The sequence below is a fragment of the Petaurus breviceps genome, unplaced genomic scaffold (assembly GCF_028583685.1).
Source record: "Petaurus breviceps papuanus isolate PSGF00001 unplaced genomic scaffold, PetGlider_PUasm1.0 189, whole genome shotgun sequence".
Classification (NCBI taxonomy): Eukaryota; Metazoa; Chordata; class Mammalia; order Diprotodontia; family Petauridae; genus Petaurus; species Petaurus breviceps.
In genome coordinates this window covers 30,370,631-30,387,998 of record NW_027185809.1, presented here as the reverse complement: position 1 = coordinate 30,387,998, position 17,368 = coordinate 30,370,631, and the positions used below count along the sequence as shown (strand labels likewise).

At 42.0% G+C, this 17,368-nt stretch overlaps 2 protein-coding genes across 13 annotated transcripts in view; one reads left to right on the top strand and one right to left on the bottom strand.

Moving 5' to 3' along the window:
• Positions 1-17,368, bottom strand: part of LIN52 (lin-52 DREAM MuvB core complex component) — a 415,840-nt gene that overhangs the window by 392,954 nt on the left and 5,518 nt on the right. The window lies entirely within an intron of this gene.
• FAM161B (FAM161 centrosomal protein B) overlaps positions 140-17,368 on the top strand; it is a 22,318-nt gene continuing 5,089 nt past the window's right edge. Inside the window, exons 1-8 of one of the 4 annotated variants that reach the window (XM_069092168.1) lie at positions 140-299; positions 4,093-4,415; positions 8,686-9,233; positions 10,223-10,560; positions 12,454-12,581; positions 14,421-14,615; positions 14,976-15,075; positions 16,372-16,517. In XM_069092168.1, coding sequence (XP_068948269.1) covers positions 246-299; positions 4,093-4,415; positions 8,686-9,233; positions 10,223-10,560; positions 12,454-12,581; positions 14,421-14,615; positions 14,976-15,075; positions 16,372-16,517 — 1,832 coding nt within the window. In that variant the 5' untranslated portion in view covers positions 140-245. Of the gene's footprint in view, positions 300-2,368; positions 2,475-4,092; positions 4,416-8,685; positions 9,234-10,222; positions 10,561-12,453; positions 12,582-14,420; positions 14,616-14,975; positions 15,076-16,371; positions 16,518-17,368 lie in introns of those variants that run through there. The other 3 variants (XM_069092170.1, XM_069092169.1, XM_069092167.1) reach the window with 3 other exon arrangements.

The window sequence follows — 17,368 nt, the reverse complement described above, 5'->3', positions numbered from 1 at the left end:
ATCCGCCAGAGAGAGAAGAGAGAAGAGGGGGAGAGAGGCCGCTTCGGCTCAACCAATCAGAAAGCAGTTCTGGTATTGCTCATTGGATGATATTAAGGTAAAGAGTCAGCCGGGGAAAGGAATTGGCTCGGAGGGACTTGACCAATGGGTTTTCAGTGTCAAGCAGGGAGGGCGGAGCTAGGCCTTGGCGTAACTGGCACTGCGAGCTGCGCACCTGCCCCCTTAATCCCTGCAGTCTCGTTGAAATGACCGTGGGGAGGTCTGCTGCAGCCCGCGAATGCGGAGAGCGAGGCGGCCAGGTGAGGAAGAAGAGCAGAGGAAGCAAGGAACCAGAGTTGGGTCCTGGAACTAGAACCTTGTGGGGAAGATTAGCTTCGTCGTTGCCATAGAGACGGGGGGGCGGGGCGTCCCGTGCGGCCGGAGGAGAAGGGGCTGGGCCTGATAGGGCGGTGGGCGGGGTATAACTGGATACAGTTTGATTCATTGTCAAAACTGCACGTGGGTCCTGGTGTAGAATCATCTAATCCACTCCACCTCGTTTTTTAATTTTTTTTTTCAAATTAAACAGTCTGTTTTGCTACCCCTTCCTTACCCCTCCCCACTGAAAAATTTTTTTTGATATAGGGTGGCTGTCTGTGAGAGGGAAGGATGCTAGGAAAAATTATGGTGGTGATGTAAAAAAAGACCCTAAAATCTCATTAAAAAAAAAAAAACCCTGGGGCAGTTAGGTGGCGCAGTGAATAGAGTCCTGGAGTCCGGAGGACCAGAGTTCAAATGCAGCCTCAGACACTTGACACTAGCAATGTGACCTTGGGTTAGTCACTTAATCCAGATTGCCTGAAAAAACAAACAAACCTGAAAGCAACTATTAAAAAAAAAAACTTTTACTAAGTATTCATAGTCAAGCAAAAGGAGCCTCTTTCATTTTACAGAGAAAAAAATTAGACCAATGGAGGGGAATTGCTGCACAGGTGAAGTACTATGCTTATCAGTGGCAAAGTGGAAATCTTAGTTTTCTAATTTATGGTCCCATCCAGTCCAGGCCAATCCAAAAAGTATTTTAATATTAAATACTAAGTTCTGAGGATACAAAACCAAAAGGAAAAACTGTCTCTGCCCTCAAAAATAGTACATTCTACTTGGGGGAAGGAATATGAAGTGGTGAGATGCATTTTCTACTCTAATACCTGCTTCCTAATCTTTTACAAGAAGGCAGACTGGAATGGTGGAGGAAAGGTGTCTTAAAGAAAATACTGCTTTTAGAATAATGATCTGGAACCAAATACCAGCTTTGTTACTCCCTTTCTGTGTGACCTTGAGCAAATTATTCTCTCTGCTGTTTTTTAAATTAAAATTTTGAATAAACAACAATCTATTTTGTCTCCCTACCTCCATTTAAACAAAGAAAAAGAAAATTCTTGTAAAAATATGCAGTGGTCAAGCAAAATATTTGGGCCATGTCCCAAAAAATATATCTTAATCTGCTCCCTGAATTGCACCTATTTTCTACAACAATAAATTATCATACTAGATGGTATTTTTTTTTTTTTTTGCCTTATTTGGAGGGGGAAAGGCAGGGCAATTGATGTTAAGTGACTTACCCAAGGCACACAGTAAATATGTCAAGTGTCTGAGGCTGAATTTGAACTCAGATCCTCCTGACTCTGAGGTGCTCTATTCACTGAGTCACCTAGATGCCCTCCACACTAGATGGTATTGAAGAAATTTACAGAGTTCTTGATAGCCACTGCATAAATCAGCCAGCAAAGGTTAGAGAGTTTATTCCCTCACAAGTATGACACAACCCATCATTAAGCAATGGACATGTCTATCAATTCCACAGATGACACATGTGTGCATGTGCGTGTGTGTGGTCACCTGAGCTACATGACACAGAGTTGGATAAAATCTGGTAGGTCACAAGGCAGGTTTGAGGGAAGATCAAGTAGGGCACTTAGGAAAAGGTACATTTTTAGCAAAAGAAAAAGAACACTGAAACTGTTACAAAGGTCTTGAGCATCAAAGCTCTTTACATTAGACCCAAAAAAAATTATCTTCTTTAACAGTTAATTTCCATTTGTTCAGTTCCTACCTTGTGCTTTATTGTAATGGAAATGAAAATTTAAAGATCTTCCCTGCCCCTAGGCCCTGTGATAGGCTTAAGAGACTCTGAGAACCTTCCTTGATTTGAAAATATACTCTAACCTCTAATAGGCTGAATGTGGTCACATGGAGCCTGTGGCAGGAGGCTTGGTTTTCAGGAATGCCCACACCTTGATGCTGTGTGATTGGGCCGTTAGTCAAGAGGGTGGTTACATTCTCTGATCCAGGAGAAGGCTATATAATCCCTGATGTGAGGGTTTGCTTTGGGGCTCACTTTGAGGAGTGTTCTGTGATTTGACCAGATGAGACTCTGGGCAGCCATTGAGAACCCCCAGGCTTTGAAAGCCCAGATGTTGATGCTTCCCTCTCTGGTAACTGTGATTTGGTATGGATGTAATGGTTGGACAGTTTGGAAGCCTGTCTGCTTGATCTGTTTCTGTTAATAATTGTTAATAATTTTTCTGTTCACATTTCCTGGATGTGAGAAAATTTGACATGTTTGGGGGGAATAGAGGCAGTTAAGAGGGCACAATGAATAGAGGACTTGATTTGGAATCAAGAGGATCTGAGTTCAAATCAGACCTCAGACTTGTAATCACTGGGTTACCCTGGGCAAGTCACTTAATCCAAATTAGTTTCCTCATCTGTAAAATGGAGTTAAGGTTAGTTAATAACACCTACCTCTCAGAGCTATTGTGAGAATAAAATGTAATAACATTTGTAAACCACTTTGCAAACTTTAAAGCACTCTATAAATGCTAGTGATTTAATAGCTCTTATTAAATAACTGGCATAAGAAAAGCAGGCATTTAAAACCTAAGGTCAGTGCCCAGGGCGTGGCCTTAATAAGAAGGAAATCTGATGTAACAGAAAAAGCACAATGAGCCAGATGCCAGATTTGCTAATTAGCCTTGTGACCCTGGACAGTCATTTCACCTGTTTGGGGTCTCTGACAAGGGCATTCACAGAGAAGAAGGATTAGGCTTGTTCAGCTTGACTCCGACCAAGGGGCAAAAATTTCAGAGGCAAATTTTGGCTTAGCATAAAGAAAAACTTTAATAATTAAAACTGTCCAAAAGTACAGTGGGGTGCCTTAGGAGATCATGGGAAGTCTTCAAGCAGAAAAGAGTGTTGCAAAGGGAATTCCTGTTTAGGTAGAGGTAGGACAAGATTCTCGAGGTTCCCTCCAACTCCAAGTGTCTGTGATTCTTTGGATAAAATAATTAACCTGGTGTATTGGAAAGAATGCTGGGCTAGAAGTGAGACCACCTGAATTCAAATCCTGCCTAAGGTACTTAATAGCTGTGAAACAGTGACCAAGTCTTTTAACCTCTCAAAGCCTCAGTTCCCCATTTTAAAAATGGGAATAACACTTGTACTTTGGTGATTACTTTGCAAACCTAAAAGTATCATATAAATGTTATTATTATTGTTATCAAATTATTTCTAAAGTTCATTCCAATTCTGGAAAGAGCATTAGAGTCATGAGAGACCAAGTTAGAATTTTACTTCTGTATATTAGCTGTATGGCCCATGGTCCTCAGTTTCCTCATCTGTAGAATGGAGATAATACTTATAGTACTTACTTCCTGGGGTAGTTGAGAAGATCAAATCAAATAAAGCATGTCAAGCCTTTTGTAAACCTTAAAGTACTATATAAATGTCAGCTATTTTGAGAGCCCAGGGAGTTATGAGTAGACTAGATTGTTCTTAAAGGAGTATGTAAAGTAGGTGAAAGGAATGGGGTGTTAAAGGTTTATTCTCAGTCTAAAACTGCTAAACTAAGATTTCACAATGCCTGTGGCATTGCATAGGTATAAGACAAAGATGAAGAGCTAAATGGCAACATTAACAGAGACTTAGAGATATAGACATACAAAGAACAACAGGGTGGGCTGGAAATCTGGACACTAGAGTAGCTTTGGAGAGCATGCTAGGTCTGAATTTAGGTTATGGTTTTGCTAACCAGCCATCTTTGTTTCCCCTTAGGTCTTCCAACCCAAAGCATCCTCAGACTCAGAGACAGAGGAAGAACCACATGAGAATGGAATTGTCTTGCACAGGGCAGGAAAACTGGAAGATTTCCTCCACAAAGAGACTGAGACAGACTCGACTTCCTCCGACTCAGATGATTATCTTTGTGAGATTTTGCAGGGACAGAAGAGAAAAACCAGACACTGTTTATGGAGAAGAAACTCAGCATATCAGGCAAAACTGGATGATGAATCCTCTGTAGAGGATAAAGAACTGGAGTGTTTTTTCCAAGGCAGTAACAGACAGAGACCACAGGCCAAGTGTCATAAGTCTTTTATGTAAGTTAAGTAAGAACCGCTCTTTAGAGGGGGAAGGAAAGGGGCAGCTAAGTCCTGGTCCTGGAAGCACTGGTCCTGGAATCAGGAGGACCTGAGTTCAAATCCAGACTCAGACACTTAACACTTACTAGCCATGTGACCTTGGGCAAGCCACTTAACTCCAATTGCCCTGCCCTCCCCCCTCCAAAAAAAATGTTAGAGTGGGGAGAGTAGTGTTGGGTAAAGTGAACCTCACAAAGGCTCACCACATAGGGTCCTCTTCAGAGAGCCTGTTACTCGTACAAACTCATCTGCCAGTTTTTCATCATGATCCCATTTTGCATGTAATGCTTGTGTGTGTTGGCCTCCCACATTGCAGACCTACACTTCTAGGCAGATAGAAATGGGCTCCCCTTCTGGTACAAAATTTTCTAAATAGATATATGCCAGTTCTCTACTAAAACCCCTCCCATCTCCTCCTTATAGGCTGCAGAGTAGTGCAATGGGTAGAGCTTGGCCCTGGAGTCAGGAAGATCTGAGTTCAAATTCAGTCTTAACCATTTTATTAGCTGTTTGACCCTGGATGACTCATTTAATCCCTGTTTGCCCCAGTTTCCTCATCTGTAAAATGAGTTGATGGAAATGGCAAACCACTCCAGTATCTTTGCCAAGAAAACCCCAAATGGGGTCACAAAGAGTCGGGCATGCCTAAAAAATTACTGAACTGAAACAATAAGTCATTCACTCTCTGTTTGCCTTAGTTTACTCACCTGTAAAATGGGAATGACCACAGTGCTGACCTTGCAAGGTTGTTGTGAGGATCCAATGAGACAAAATTTGTGAAGCGCCTAACATTTGACATTGCCTGGCACATAGTAGGTGCTCTATAAGTGCTTCTTTCCTTCCCTTCCTCTCACCTTCTCAGCCTCCTGGAAAGAGGGAGGCCATTTGACATGAGCTTCCTTTTCTCCCATTCTCTTCATCTCAGAATCCCTTAACATCGTTGCCCCCTCTCTCCTCTTCTCCTCCATGCTCTGATGAAGAGCTGACCCTTCTCTTTGCCAAGACCAGCCCCTCTACACGTGCCCCTGATTCCATCCTCTCTAGTCATCTCCAACAGATTAGATCCTCAATTATCTTCTCTCCCTAATCTACTTCCCTACCTATATCAATGGGTTCCCTCCATACTGCTTCCAAACTTACCTGACTAGCCTCCATCCTTACAAAGCCTTTGCTAGACTGACTCTACTCTCCCCTCAGTCCTATATTTCTCTTTCCTTTCTCAGAGTTGAAAAGTTCTCTACACTCGTTGCCTCCACTTCCCCTGCTCTCACTCCTTCCCCCTTTGCAGTCAGGCTTTCCAACCTAGTCACTTAACTGAAAATCTTTTCTTCAGAAAGTTACCAATGATTTCTTAATTGCCAATTCTGATTATTTTTTTAATTAAATTTTTGTTTATTTCTAGTTTACATCATTTCCACAAGATTTTGAGTTACAAATTTTCTCCCCATTTTTCTCCTACCCATCACCCAAAAACAGCAATTCCAATTAATATCCCCTCCCCCAATTTGCTATGTCCCATATCTTCTCCTATACCCCCTCCAACTTCCCATTAGGGTACGGTGGATCTCTATGCACCAGTGCCTATATCTTATTTACCAGTTACATGTAAAATAATAATAATTATATATATATATATATGGTTTTTTTTTAAACATTTGATTTTAAAACTTTGAATTCCAGATTCTTTCCCTTCCTCCCTCATCATCCACCCTGACTGGGAAGATAAGCAATTCAATATAGGTTATACATGTATAATTACACAAAACATTTCCATAGTGGATATATTGTGAAAGACTGATTATATTTCCCTCCATCCACAAGTGGGGATACCACCCCCCACTTGTTCTATTCTTTACTTTGATCCTGTCCCTTTTCAGAAGTGTGTGCTTCCAACTTCTCTCCACCCCCCCACAGCCTGCCCTCCCTTCCATCATCCCCACTCTCATCCCCTTCCCCCCTACTCCCCTGTAGGACAAGACACCCTATTTAGTGTGTATGTCATTCCCTCCCTAATCCAAATTCAATGAAAATAAGGTTGACTCATTCCCTTTTGCCTTCCTGTTCTTCCTCTCCATTGTAACAGTTTTCCCTTGCCTCTTCTGTATGAGATAATTCACCCCATTCTGTCTCTCTCCATCTCCTCTCATTATATTCCTCTCTCACCTCTTAATTTCACCTTTCAAGTATCATCCCTTCCTATTCAATTGGTCCCGTGCCCTCTGTCTGTGTCTAGCATATATATACACACAATCACATATGTATATACCCTCCTATATAGACATATATATGTATGTATACATGTATATTCTATTCCCTTCAACTATCCTCATACTGAGAAAAGTTTCATAAATTACAATTATAGTTTTTCCATGTAGGAATGTAAATAGTTTCAACTTTGAGAAGTTCCTTATGATTTCTTTTCCCCGTTTACTTTCTCTTGCTTCTTGTATCTGAATGTCAAATTTTCTATTCAATTCTGGTTTTTTCATCATGAATGCTTGAAAGTCCTCTATTCCACTGAATGACCATACTTTCCCCTGAAACATGATACTCAGTTTTGCTGGGTAGGTGATACTTGGTTTTAATCCTAGCTCCTTTGACCTCTAGAATATAATATTCCAAGCCCTTCAGTCCCTCAGTGTAGAAGCTGCCAGATCCTGTGTTATCCTGATTGTGTTTCCACAGTATTCAAATTGTTTCTTCCTTGCTGCTTGTAATATTTTCTCCTTGATCTGGAAATTCTGGAACCTGGCTGTAATCTTCCTAGGAATTTTCTTTTGGGGATCTTTTTCAGGAGGTGATTGGTGGATTCTTTCAACCTCTATTTTGCCTTCTGGTTCTAAAACATCAGGGCAATTTTCCTGGATAATTTCTTGCAGGATGATTTCTAGGTTCTTTTTTTTTTTTTTGATATGGCTTTCAGGTAATCCAATAATTTTTAAATTATCTCTCCTGGATCTTTATTCCAGGTCAGTGGTTTTTCCAATGAGATATTTCCCATTGCCTTCTATTTTTTCATTTGTTTGGATCTGTTTTATAGTATCTTGATTTCTCATAAAGTCACTAGCTTCCATTTGCTCCAATCTAATTCTGAAGGAATGTTTATTTTCAATGAGAGCTTTTGAGATTCTTTTTCCATCAGGCAAATTTGGCTTTTTAATCTTCTCCTCATTGCCTTTTTGAGCCTCTTTTGCTATTTGAGTTAGTCTGTTTTTTAAGGTGTTTATTTTCTTCAGTCAAGTTGTTGACTCTTTTCATGATTTTCTTGCATCATTCTCATCTCTTCCCAGTTCTTCCTCCACTTCCTTTATTTGGTTTTCAAAATCCTTCTTAAGCTCTTCTATGTCCTGTAACCGATTCATATTTTTCTTGGAAGCTTTTGGTGCAGGAGTTCTCACTTTGTTGTCTTCCTCCTCTTCCATGCTTTGATCCTTTTTGTCCCCAAAAAAGGAGTCCAAAGTCAGATTGCTGTGCTTGCTTTGCTGTCTTTGCTTGCTCATGTTGACACTCAATTACCTGACTTTTGAGCTTTTTGCCACAGTAGAACTCTGCTTCCAGAGAGGAGAGCTTTGTCTCAAATTGCTAGGGTTTTCACAGCTGCCGGAGCTATTATTTGGGTGCCCTCTCAGAAGCTCCACAGCCTCTGGCAGCTGGTCACCTACCCCAGGACCTCCACCCTAGACAGCGATACAGATCCAAGCAGGTTAAAGCAAGAGCGATTACCCCTCAGACTGGTTGCTTTGTCCCCCTACAATCTTCAGACCAGGAGCTCCGAAGCAGCCATGAGGCACTTCTCCCTCCAGGGGAAGAGGCCGGACTACACTCCCAGACCCCCTTTTCCCAAAGTCCACTGACCTCTCACTTTGTGTTTGGCATTTATGGGTTGATAAATCTGTACACCACCACAGCTGCTGGTGATCCACTCTCCTGAAGTCCACTCCAGCATCAGGGCCGCCCTGAATCTAAAACCATGGGCTCACTCTGCTCCCAGTGCACTGCAATGCACTCTTTCCGTCCACCTGACGGGCTGCCTTCAGTAGGAGGTTTGTTTCTCTCTGTCACTTTGTGGGTTCTGTAGCCCTAAAGTTTGTTTAGAGTAATTTTTATTGGTCTTTGAGGTGGTTATGGGGGGAAGTTCCTGCTTCTATGCTGCCATCTTGGTTCCACCCCCTAACCTCATCCCAAATTCTAAAAGCAGACTCAGTAAACTTTGACTTCTCTACCTCAGATTTGACAGCCTGAAGCGGTCCAGCTCCTTGAGTAACCTTACACGAGAAAACTTGTACAGTCAAGCAAGTTCCTCAGCTTCTTGTCACTGCCCACCACCCAGGAGTACCCTGGCCTGGGTCCCCTTTGTCACTACCCCCAGGCCCTTTCACATGACAGTGAGGGAGGCAAGTAAGAAGTCGCGGTGTCTGCCATCCTGTGCTTCATTTGAACTTAGAAGACAGAGAGAAAAGGAGCAGGAGCAAGAGGAAGCTGAGTGCCAGAAGAAGTTCCAGGCCCAGCCAGTACCCGCTTACGTCCATCTGCCCCTCTATCAGGAGATCATGGAACAGAATGAGGCCCGAAGACGAGCAGGAATCCAGAAGAGGAAAGAACTGCTTCTGTCTTCCCTTAAGCCCTTCAGCTTCCTGGAAAAGGAAGAGCAGAAAAAGGAAGCCAGTCGACAGAAAGCCTCAGCAGCACTCACTCAAGTAAAGACTTCAAAGCAAAAAGTCATCAGGAAGATCCCCAAGTCAGTCTTGGAGCCAGCCCTGGGTGACAAGCTCAAAGGTAAAACAGGGATTCTTCAGGCATCCCCTCCTGATCCCCCAGCTTCTTGCTCTTTTCCTGCATGTAGGGGTCTTAGGGATAGAGCCTTAGAGCACTATCAGGATTCAAAGGATCTGGGCATGCCCTCAGAGAAATAATTATAATGGATTTCAGTTATTTATGGTGCCTCCCCTCTGCCAGAGGAAGCACGGTCCTTTAAGCTTCCAGTGAGTTTCAGCCTCACTTTAAGACAAGAAGGGGGGCAGCTAGGTGGTACAATGAATAGAGCACCAGCCCTGGAGTCAGGAGGACCTGAGTTTAAATCTGGCCTCAGACACTTAACACTTTACTAACTGTGTCACCTTGGACAAGTCCCTTAACCCCAATTGCCTTGCCTTACCCCCTCCAAAAAGGCAACAACAAAAAAAAAAGACAAGCAGAATACTTCCTATAGTAAGTTTGACTATTTTACCTAATCAGCATAATAATAGAAAATTTGCTGCTAGAAAATACAGTAAAGAGGAATCTATATCAGTAACAAGTTTTTATGGTAAATGTTGTTTTATGTTTTATGGTAAATGTCTTAGCTGACATGTTTCTCACAAAGCCATAGCTGAAGTTCTTGTGAACCAGAATATTTGAGTATATAAAGAACTATATTAGCAATCCAGAAGTGCTGATTCTACTCCTCACTCATATGGGGAGAGACATGTGACATACTACATCACAAGATGATGACAGTCATGGAAATTACATATAAAATACGTTGAGAATTTCAGAAGGAAGATGCTATGAGTAAACTCAGGGAAATGTTGTTTCCAGTGGGTGAGTATTACTTGACCTGATTGGAGCAGGGTAACTAAGTTGGCTTAGGGCCAGGGCATCTTGGGGGATCATTAATCATTATCACTGTGCTCTAAGCATTTGATGTTCTACCATATAACTTTGGCATGGGACTTCTTGTCCTGCACCTTCCCCCACAAGCCTTTTTATTGACTTTTTCTTCACAGAAACTGAATTGTGCAGAAAGCTCCGCATACAAACAAGGGCCGCAGATCTTCTGCAGACAGCCTCATCTCCCATCACTTCTAATAGATACACTGATCCAAAGTTTAGAGTATCCACTCGGACGCGGCAAGAAAAACTCAGTTTCATGCAGAGAGACTTTGATTTCCAACCAAGGGTGAATCCCAGTGTCCCTGACTTTAAAGGTCTTTACAGGGCTTTCCAAAAAGAAACTGTCCAAAAAAGGGAGACCCAAGAGGCAACACGAAACAAACCATTCCAACTGAGAACTGCCAATCTCCACCACCGACAGAGGCCCAGCAAGGAGTCTACAGAACCCAAGGTGAAATTATAAGCATATAGGGAAGAAGAGTGATGTATAAGCTGATACATCCTGGCAACCACAATCTGGACTGAGTGACAGAAAAGACGTGAACCTCAAAGAGAAATTGTTTAGTTACGTTGGGAAGGGAGAGTCTGGAAGGAGCAAATATTATACCAGCTCTTCCTTGTGACCTTTTATGTTAGGGGACAGGAGAGGACATCTAATCAGAACTGGAAACAGCCAGGAATTTAGTGTCTGGTAGAGAAAGCCAGCTTTTTATCAGTGCCAGAAGATAGGAAAAGTAAGACCGGGAGAATGAAGGGAAGTTTAACATTATGCAGGATTCTAAAGGATTTACTAGGGATTAGAGAATGACAGGAGAGGGCTGGATGGTAGAACAGGGTGGGGAGAGACAGTAGAGGAAGAGGGTTTTCAATCTGAGGGCCCGTGATTCTGAATCATTAAATTAGAGGGGCAGGAAGTACTTGCATTTTTGCTGGCTGTGGGTGCCCATTGTTACCTCTACTGGGGTAGCATTTACACAAAGAGGGAGGCAGGAAGGGGCATTAGGGAGGTAAAAGTCAAAGGTCTGGGCCCCAGAGTCCTTACTAAACTCACATGTGACACTGCTCCAGGAGTTTCATCCCAAGATAGCAGGAGAGAGTGGGAAAATAACCTTTTGTGTCAAGCCTGGTGTCAGGCCCTATTCCTTTTGGCCTTTAGTGAGGTGTTTAAGGCCCTGGTTGGGGAAGCTCTAGGCTTTATCTAGGGTCCCAGTCTTTCTACCTTCAGGTTCTGTATTGAAGACCTAACCCCAGGGCAGCCACTCTGCCTTTGCTTGAGCTCTCACTTTGTCTTTGTCATTTATGGGTTGATAATTCTAGAAACCGCCACAGGTCCCTCTAGCGGCAGCTGGTTGGGCCGCCCTGAGGCTAAACTGTGCCTTTGCTTGAGGTCAGACATGTACTTTAAGAAGTTTATCTTGACAGCTGTGCAAAGTATGGTTCAAGAGTAAAGAGCCTAGAAGTAAGAAGACCAGTTAGAAAGATTTGGCAGCAGTCCTTCAGGAGGTGATAAGGACTCGATTTAAGAGATGTTATGGAGGTAGAATCAATGACTTGGCAGCTGATTGGATGTGGAGGGTGAGGGAGAAGAAAGAGCCAAAGAAGGCTCTGAAGTTCCAAAATTAGGTGTATGTAAGAAAGCTAAGGCCGTCAGTAGAAACAGAAATGGAAAGAAAGGTGGGTTTAGGGAGGAAGACGATGTTGGGGATACATTGAGTCTAAGATCCCCAAAGGATATCCAGGTAGAAAGATACTGCACTGGGGTTCAGAGAAGAGACCATGTCTAGAGATACAGATTTAAAAGTCATCTGGATCGGGGCAATAATTGTACCCACAGGCATCAGTGAGCTCGCCAAGTGAATTTAGAAAGCGAAGAGGGCCAACAATGGAGGACTGAGAGACAGTTATATTTGGCAAATAGAAGAAGGATGATAAACCCTTGAAAGAAGAAAAGGCATCAGAAAGGCAGAAACAAAACCAGGATACAGTAGTGTCAAAGATGCTGAGGGAGGAGAGAGTGCCCAGGAAGATGGGTGGGCCAACAGTATTGCATGCTGAAACCAGGGAAAGAAGGATCAGGACTGAGAGAAGGCCATCAAATTTAGCAGTTAACTCCATTGTGTCTTTACCAGGCACTAGAGATTAAGCCAGAAATTTGGGGCTCTCACTGTTCCCACCTTGATCCTTTTGGCATTCAGCCTAGTGTTTAAGGCCCTATTTAGAGTTGCTGTAGAGAGACAGAAGACACCGGTTTGGAATCTTTTCACTCCTTAGTTGAATGGACTTTGGAATGGATGTAGACAAATCTTGTGCTGTATTCCAATCATATTTGTTTAATCTCTTCTAGAATCCTTCACAGTCACCCATGGCTCCATTACAAAGGAGCCATTCTCTGAGTGGTCTTGCCTCCCTCTCTCCTAACACCCTTCCAGTGTACATCACAGATGCCACCAGGAAAAGGGAATCTGCTGTCAGGTGAGTAGGTAAGCCTTTTGACATTTGTGTAAGGCAGTGTAATATTCCAAGCCAAGTTAGAGGGTAACATTTATCTCGTGTGTCCCAAACTCCACAGCCCATACTACTGGAGTCCTCAGCCATGGTCAGCAAGATGAAATTTAGAAGGTTAGTTAGAATTGGTAGAATTTTACTGTTCTCAGTTCCCTAAGTCAAGGCAGGAATACACATTGTACATGATTCTAAACCTGACTGTGTGGCAACATCAGATCCTTCCTTGTGTCTTTGCTTCTGAGACACTGATATGGAAGAAAATTTGTTTTACTGTATTTGGAAAATTGAACAGAGCCCAAACTGTTCCTTGAAGTAAAAACCCATCTTTCAGCTCTAGGCATATTCACTGACTGTCCCTCATACCCAAATGCTGGGGGGAAGGGAAGTTGGAAGCACCCACTTTTGAAAAGGGATGGGATTAAAGTAGAGAATAGAACAATTGGGTGGTGGGATAGGAGGGAGGGAAATATAATCAGTCTTTTACAATATATCTACTATGTTAATGTTTTGCATTAGCTACACATGTACAATCTATACTGAACTATATCTTCCCAGTAAGGGTGGGTGATAAGGGAGGAAGGGAATGAATCTGGAACTCAAAGTTTTAAAATCAAATGTTTAAAATTACATATACATATATAATATCATTAATACTATCTTACATGTAATTGGGAAAGAAGATATACAGGCCCTGGGGCATACAGATCCACCATGCCCTACTGGAAAAGTCTAAGGGGGTATGGGAGAAGATATGGGAGAGAGCAGATTGGATATCCTGTGGGACTGCTATTCTGGGGTGGTGGGTAGGGAAAAAATTTGTAACTCAAAATCTAGTGGAAATTAATGATGTAAATCCGGTTAATAAAGCGTTTGAAAAAGAAAAGAAAAATCCAGGAATGAGATTAAGGGTGGAGAATATCTAAAGGCTACCTGGGGATGAAAGACAATGGAGGCCTAGGCTAGTTTAAGGGTAACGGATTCGGGTATAGATATTTTGAGGAGGGATCTAGGGTAGGAAGTAGCTGGAGGGCTAGGCTAGGTTGAGTAACTGAGATTTGGGCCTAGGAAAATGAAAGGCTTATGGCCTCAGGCAAATGCTTCCTCAAGTGGCAAGATTCAATTAGAGTTCAAGGGGTTTCCCAGAGCCTGTACCCCATCAATCCTATGACAAACATAAGGAATAACCTGGGTGTTATCTGGTGTCCACATAATGTTAAAAGATCTAAGTGAAGCTCCCTACTGTGTTGCTGAAGGGATGAGATGCCTGTGCCCAGATGTGGGCCTCTTTGGAGGCCTTGTTTCTGTTTTCTGTAGGTGGGTATGTTTGCATTTACAAAGCCCCATGAACTCCACCCCATTCTTGTTTTGAATGTTTTGAAGATAACACTTTTGCTTTCTAGTAGGCAAGTAGCTTGGTGGAAATCTAGATTTGCTCCAAGTTTCTGCAGCCCTGGATATTACTTTAGAGTAACTGACTGACTCTGGTAACTGATGGCCATAAATCAGTGTATTAGTCCCTAAGGACTTTGTAACTCCCTCTACAAATGCTGGAGTTTGGTAAGTAGATCTTTTCATAGGGGCCAACAATTCATTTTAATGTAAAGGCCTCCAAAGATCTAGGCAAAAGCTGCATTTATATATACATATATTTATATTATAGAGGAAAGCTGCATTAAAGTTTAAAGTTGCCCTAAGGCTTCTGGGACATGGTGTGTGTATGTCTATATGGGGATGTATATATAAAATATATGTAACATAGATTGGAGTTGTCTGTCTTTGTCTCACTTTCTTCTTTGCTCTCTTTAGATGCTCCCTTGAAAAAAAGAAAAATAAAGAGAATGAGAGCGCCCTCTGGTTGGAGCAACATAGGAAGAAATGTCAAGCTATGTATAAATCTGTGACCTCACGAGCAAAAGCCATGGATCCCCATAAAAGCTTAAAGGAGACATTCAAAGCAAAGCTGAAAGAGAATTGGTTCGTATCCCCCCCAAAAGGATACAGGTGTGTCTTGGCAGTAATAGTCTCTACAGCACTTAGCACAGTGCCTGTCACATAGTAGGCATTTAATAAATGTTTATTGAATTACCCTGCGCTGAAATTCCTGCTCACAAATCAATTAGGGGAGGGAAGGGTGGAGTTGTGCTCCACACTACCAAATCTGGGAAACATGCAACAGTAAGTCTTGAAAAAAGCCAGGTAGATGATTGAATATGTTATATAGCAATCTAGTTGTATCAGAAAATAAATTATTTTGCTAAAGGTAGACAGAAACTTATGGGTGATCATTCTACCCAATTGGAATTAAGCATATTCTAGTTTGAAAGAAAATGGAATGTTTTATAGAAATCTTGTTAATTTCAGGCTCAATGACCAAAAGAGAACAAAAGAGTATAAGAAAGAACTGGAGGAAATGAAGAGGAGAGTCCAGAATAGACCCTATCTCTTTGAACAAGTGATACAGGTAGAGTTCCTGTTTGACAAGGAAAAGATTGCCATTTGTTTTATCTGCTGCTATCTGATCCGGGTATCCTTCTGTGAGAATGTTTTTAAGTGATTCTCCAGCATGTAGGTGTCAGCAGTTAAATAGTTAGGGGGGAAGATGTGAATGGGAGGCCTTATTTTATTCCCACTGTCATTCAAAAAAAAAAAAATATATATATATATATATATCTCCATACCTTGTACAAGCATGCTTCTTGGTAATGGTGTCCCTCACAGAGGAGTATAAAAAGATATACTTTAAATAGTGACTTCTCTACAGGTGTTTTTATTTCAGTGTAGAGTTCACATTAAGTAGTATCAGGGTCATTTCACTTATCCCCCAATCCTGTGTAGCCCTGAGATTATTCTAGGATTAGGAATTTTACAGGATCAGTTCAAGCACCCTGAACCCCAGAGCCATCTTACAGAATCCTTCTAAAACAAGGCAATAACCATTTTGGGTGGTATGTGGATAATCAGACAGGACCATTATAAGGCCCACTCTGCTGGTCTTGATTTGTTCCAAGCAGTTTTGGGAAAGCTAAAGAGTTCAGCCCAGACGCTCTTGGGAAATCTAGGAATGACATTTACCATCTTAAGGTTATTAAAGACTAGATCTTATCATACCCGCACTCCCATAGTTAAGATTCCAATTTTGCCCAAGGAACTGAGATACCTGCTGGGTTTCCCCAGTGGCCTGTTTGGGAATACTGGGCACTCAGCCCCACATGCCCAAAGATTACTTAATTGGCTGATTAAAACCTGGAGAAAGTAGATTATGATTGTCCCCAATCCCTACCTACTGTGCTAAAAATTACTGAAAACAATTTCAGGTTTCTTAACTTCTTTTTTTTGGCGGGGGGGGGGGGGGGTTTGCTTTTTGGAGGGGGGAAGGCAAGTCAATTGGGGTTAAGTGACTTGCCCAAGGTCACACAGTAAGTGTTAAGTGTCTGAGGTCAGATTTGAACTCAGTTCTCCTGACTCCAGGGCCAGTGCTCTATTCACTGTGCCACCTAGCAACTCCTTCTTAACTTCTTTAAATTAATTTTATTGTTCAGGCCAATTCAGTATCAATCCCCATAGTAGCCTTTAAACTCCATTTCTCCACAAGAAAGGTACAGAACTCCCAACCATGATTTTGCTCTTAACATCTAAGAGGTGTTTTTTACACACAGAAGACCCAAGCCCATTACTCAGGGTGGCTAATATATGGAACACAAGGTGGTGAGGGAGGACGGGCACACAGGCTACAAGTATCTAATTTCTCACCATACAGGTCTGCGCCAGAAAAGAGGCAGAGCGCAAATACCGAGACATATTACACAAGGTTGGTTTAGATGAGGACTTTGTGAGGAACAAAGGACAAGATGCCATTGACTTGGAATGGAGTGAAGAAGACAAGGAAGGAACTGATTCCTCCAGGTAGTCTTTTCTAATCTTTCTTTAGATTGAATTGTCACCTTTTGGCCCAGGAGGCTGATGCTGTTAGCATATAGTGTAAACTTCTACTCCCTAATTCCCTAGTCACATTTTGAAATTAATAACCTGCATTTATCTAGCATCACTTCCAATAATTTTAAAGTATCTATCTGATGCTTTTTTTTTTTAAGTCCACCTGTGAGTTCAGTTTCACTTTTTTAGGTTAGGTTCAGACCAGTTAAAATTTGAGTCACATTAAGCAATTGACTATGTCCAATTCCAAGATCAGCCAGTCAAGAAGCATTTATGAAGTGGTTGCTTCTGAGCTAGGCTCTGTGCCAAGTGCTAGAGATACTAAGAAAAAACAAAGATAGTCCCTACTCTCAAAAAACTTACATTCTAAAAGAGGAGAAAACCGGGACATAAATAGGTATGCAGGAGGTCTACCAAGGAGATGGAAGGCATCTTTGAGGGGAAGGTAGTAGGAACCAGAGGCACTGGGAAAGCCCTGCAAAAGGTAGAATTTAAACTGAGTATTGAAGGAAGCCCGGGGTTGTAAGAGGTGGAAATGAAGAGGGAAAGTATTCCAGCATAAAGGCCCAGAGGGTATAAACATGGAAAATTGTGTACAAGGAGCAGCCGTTGGGCCAAGATGACTGAACCATAAAGTATGTGGAGGAGAGTTATATGTAAGATTGGAAAGATAGGAAGGAGTCAGGTTGTAAAGTGCTCTAAATATAAAAGAGAAGGTTATATTTGATTCTAGAGGTAATAGGGAGCCACTGTAGTTTATTGAATAGGGCAAGAGTGTGTGTGTGTGTGTGTGTGTGTGTGTGTGTGTGTGTGTGTGTGTG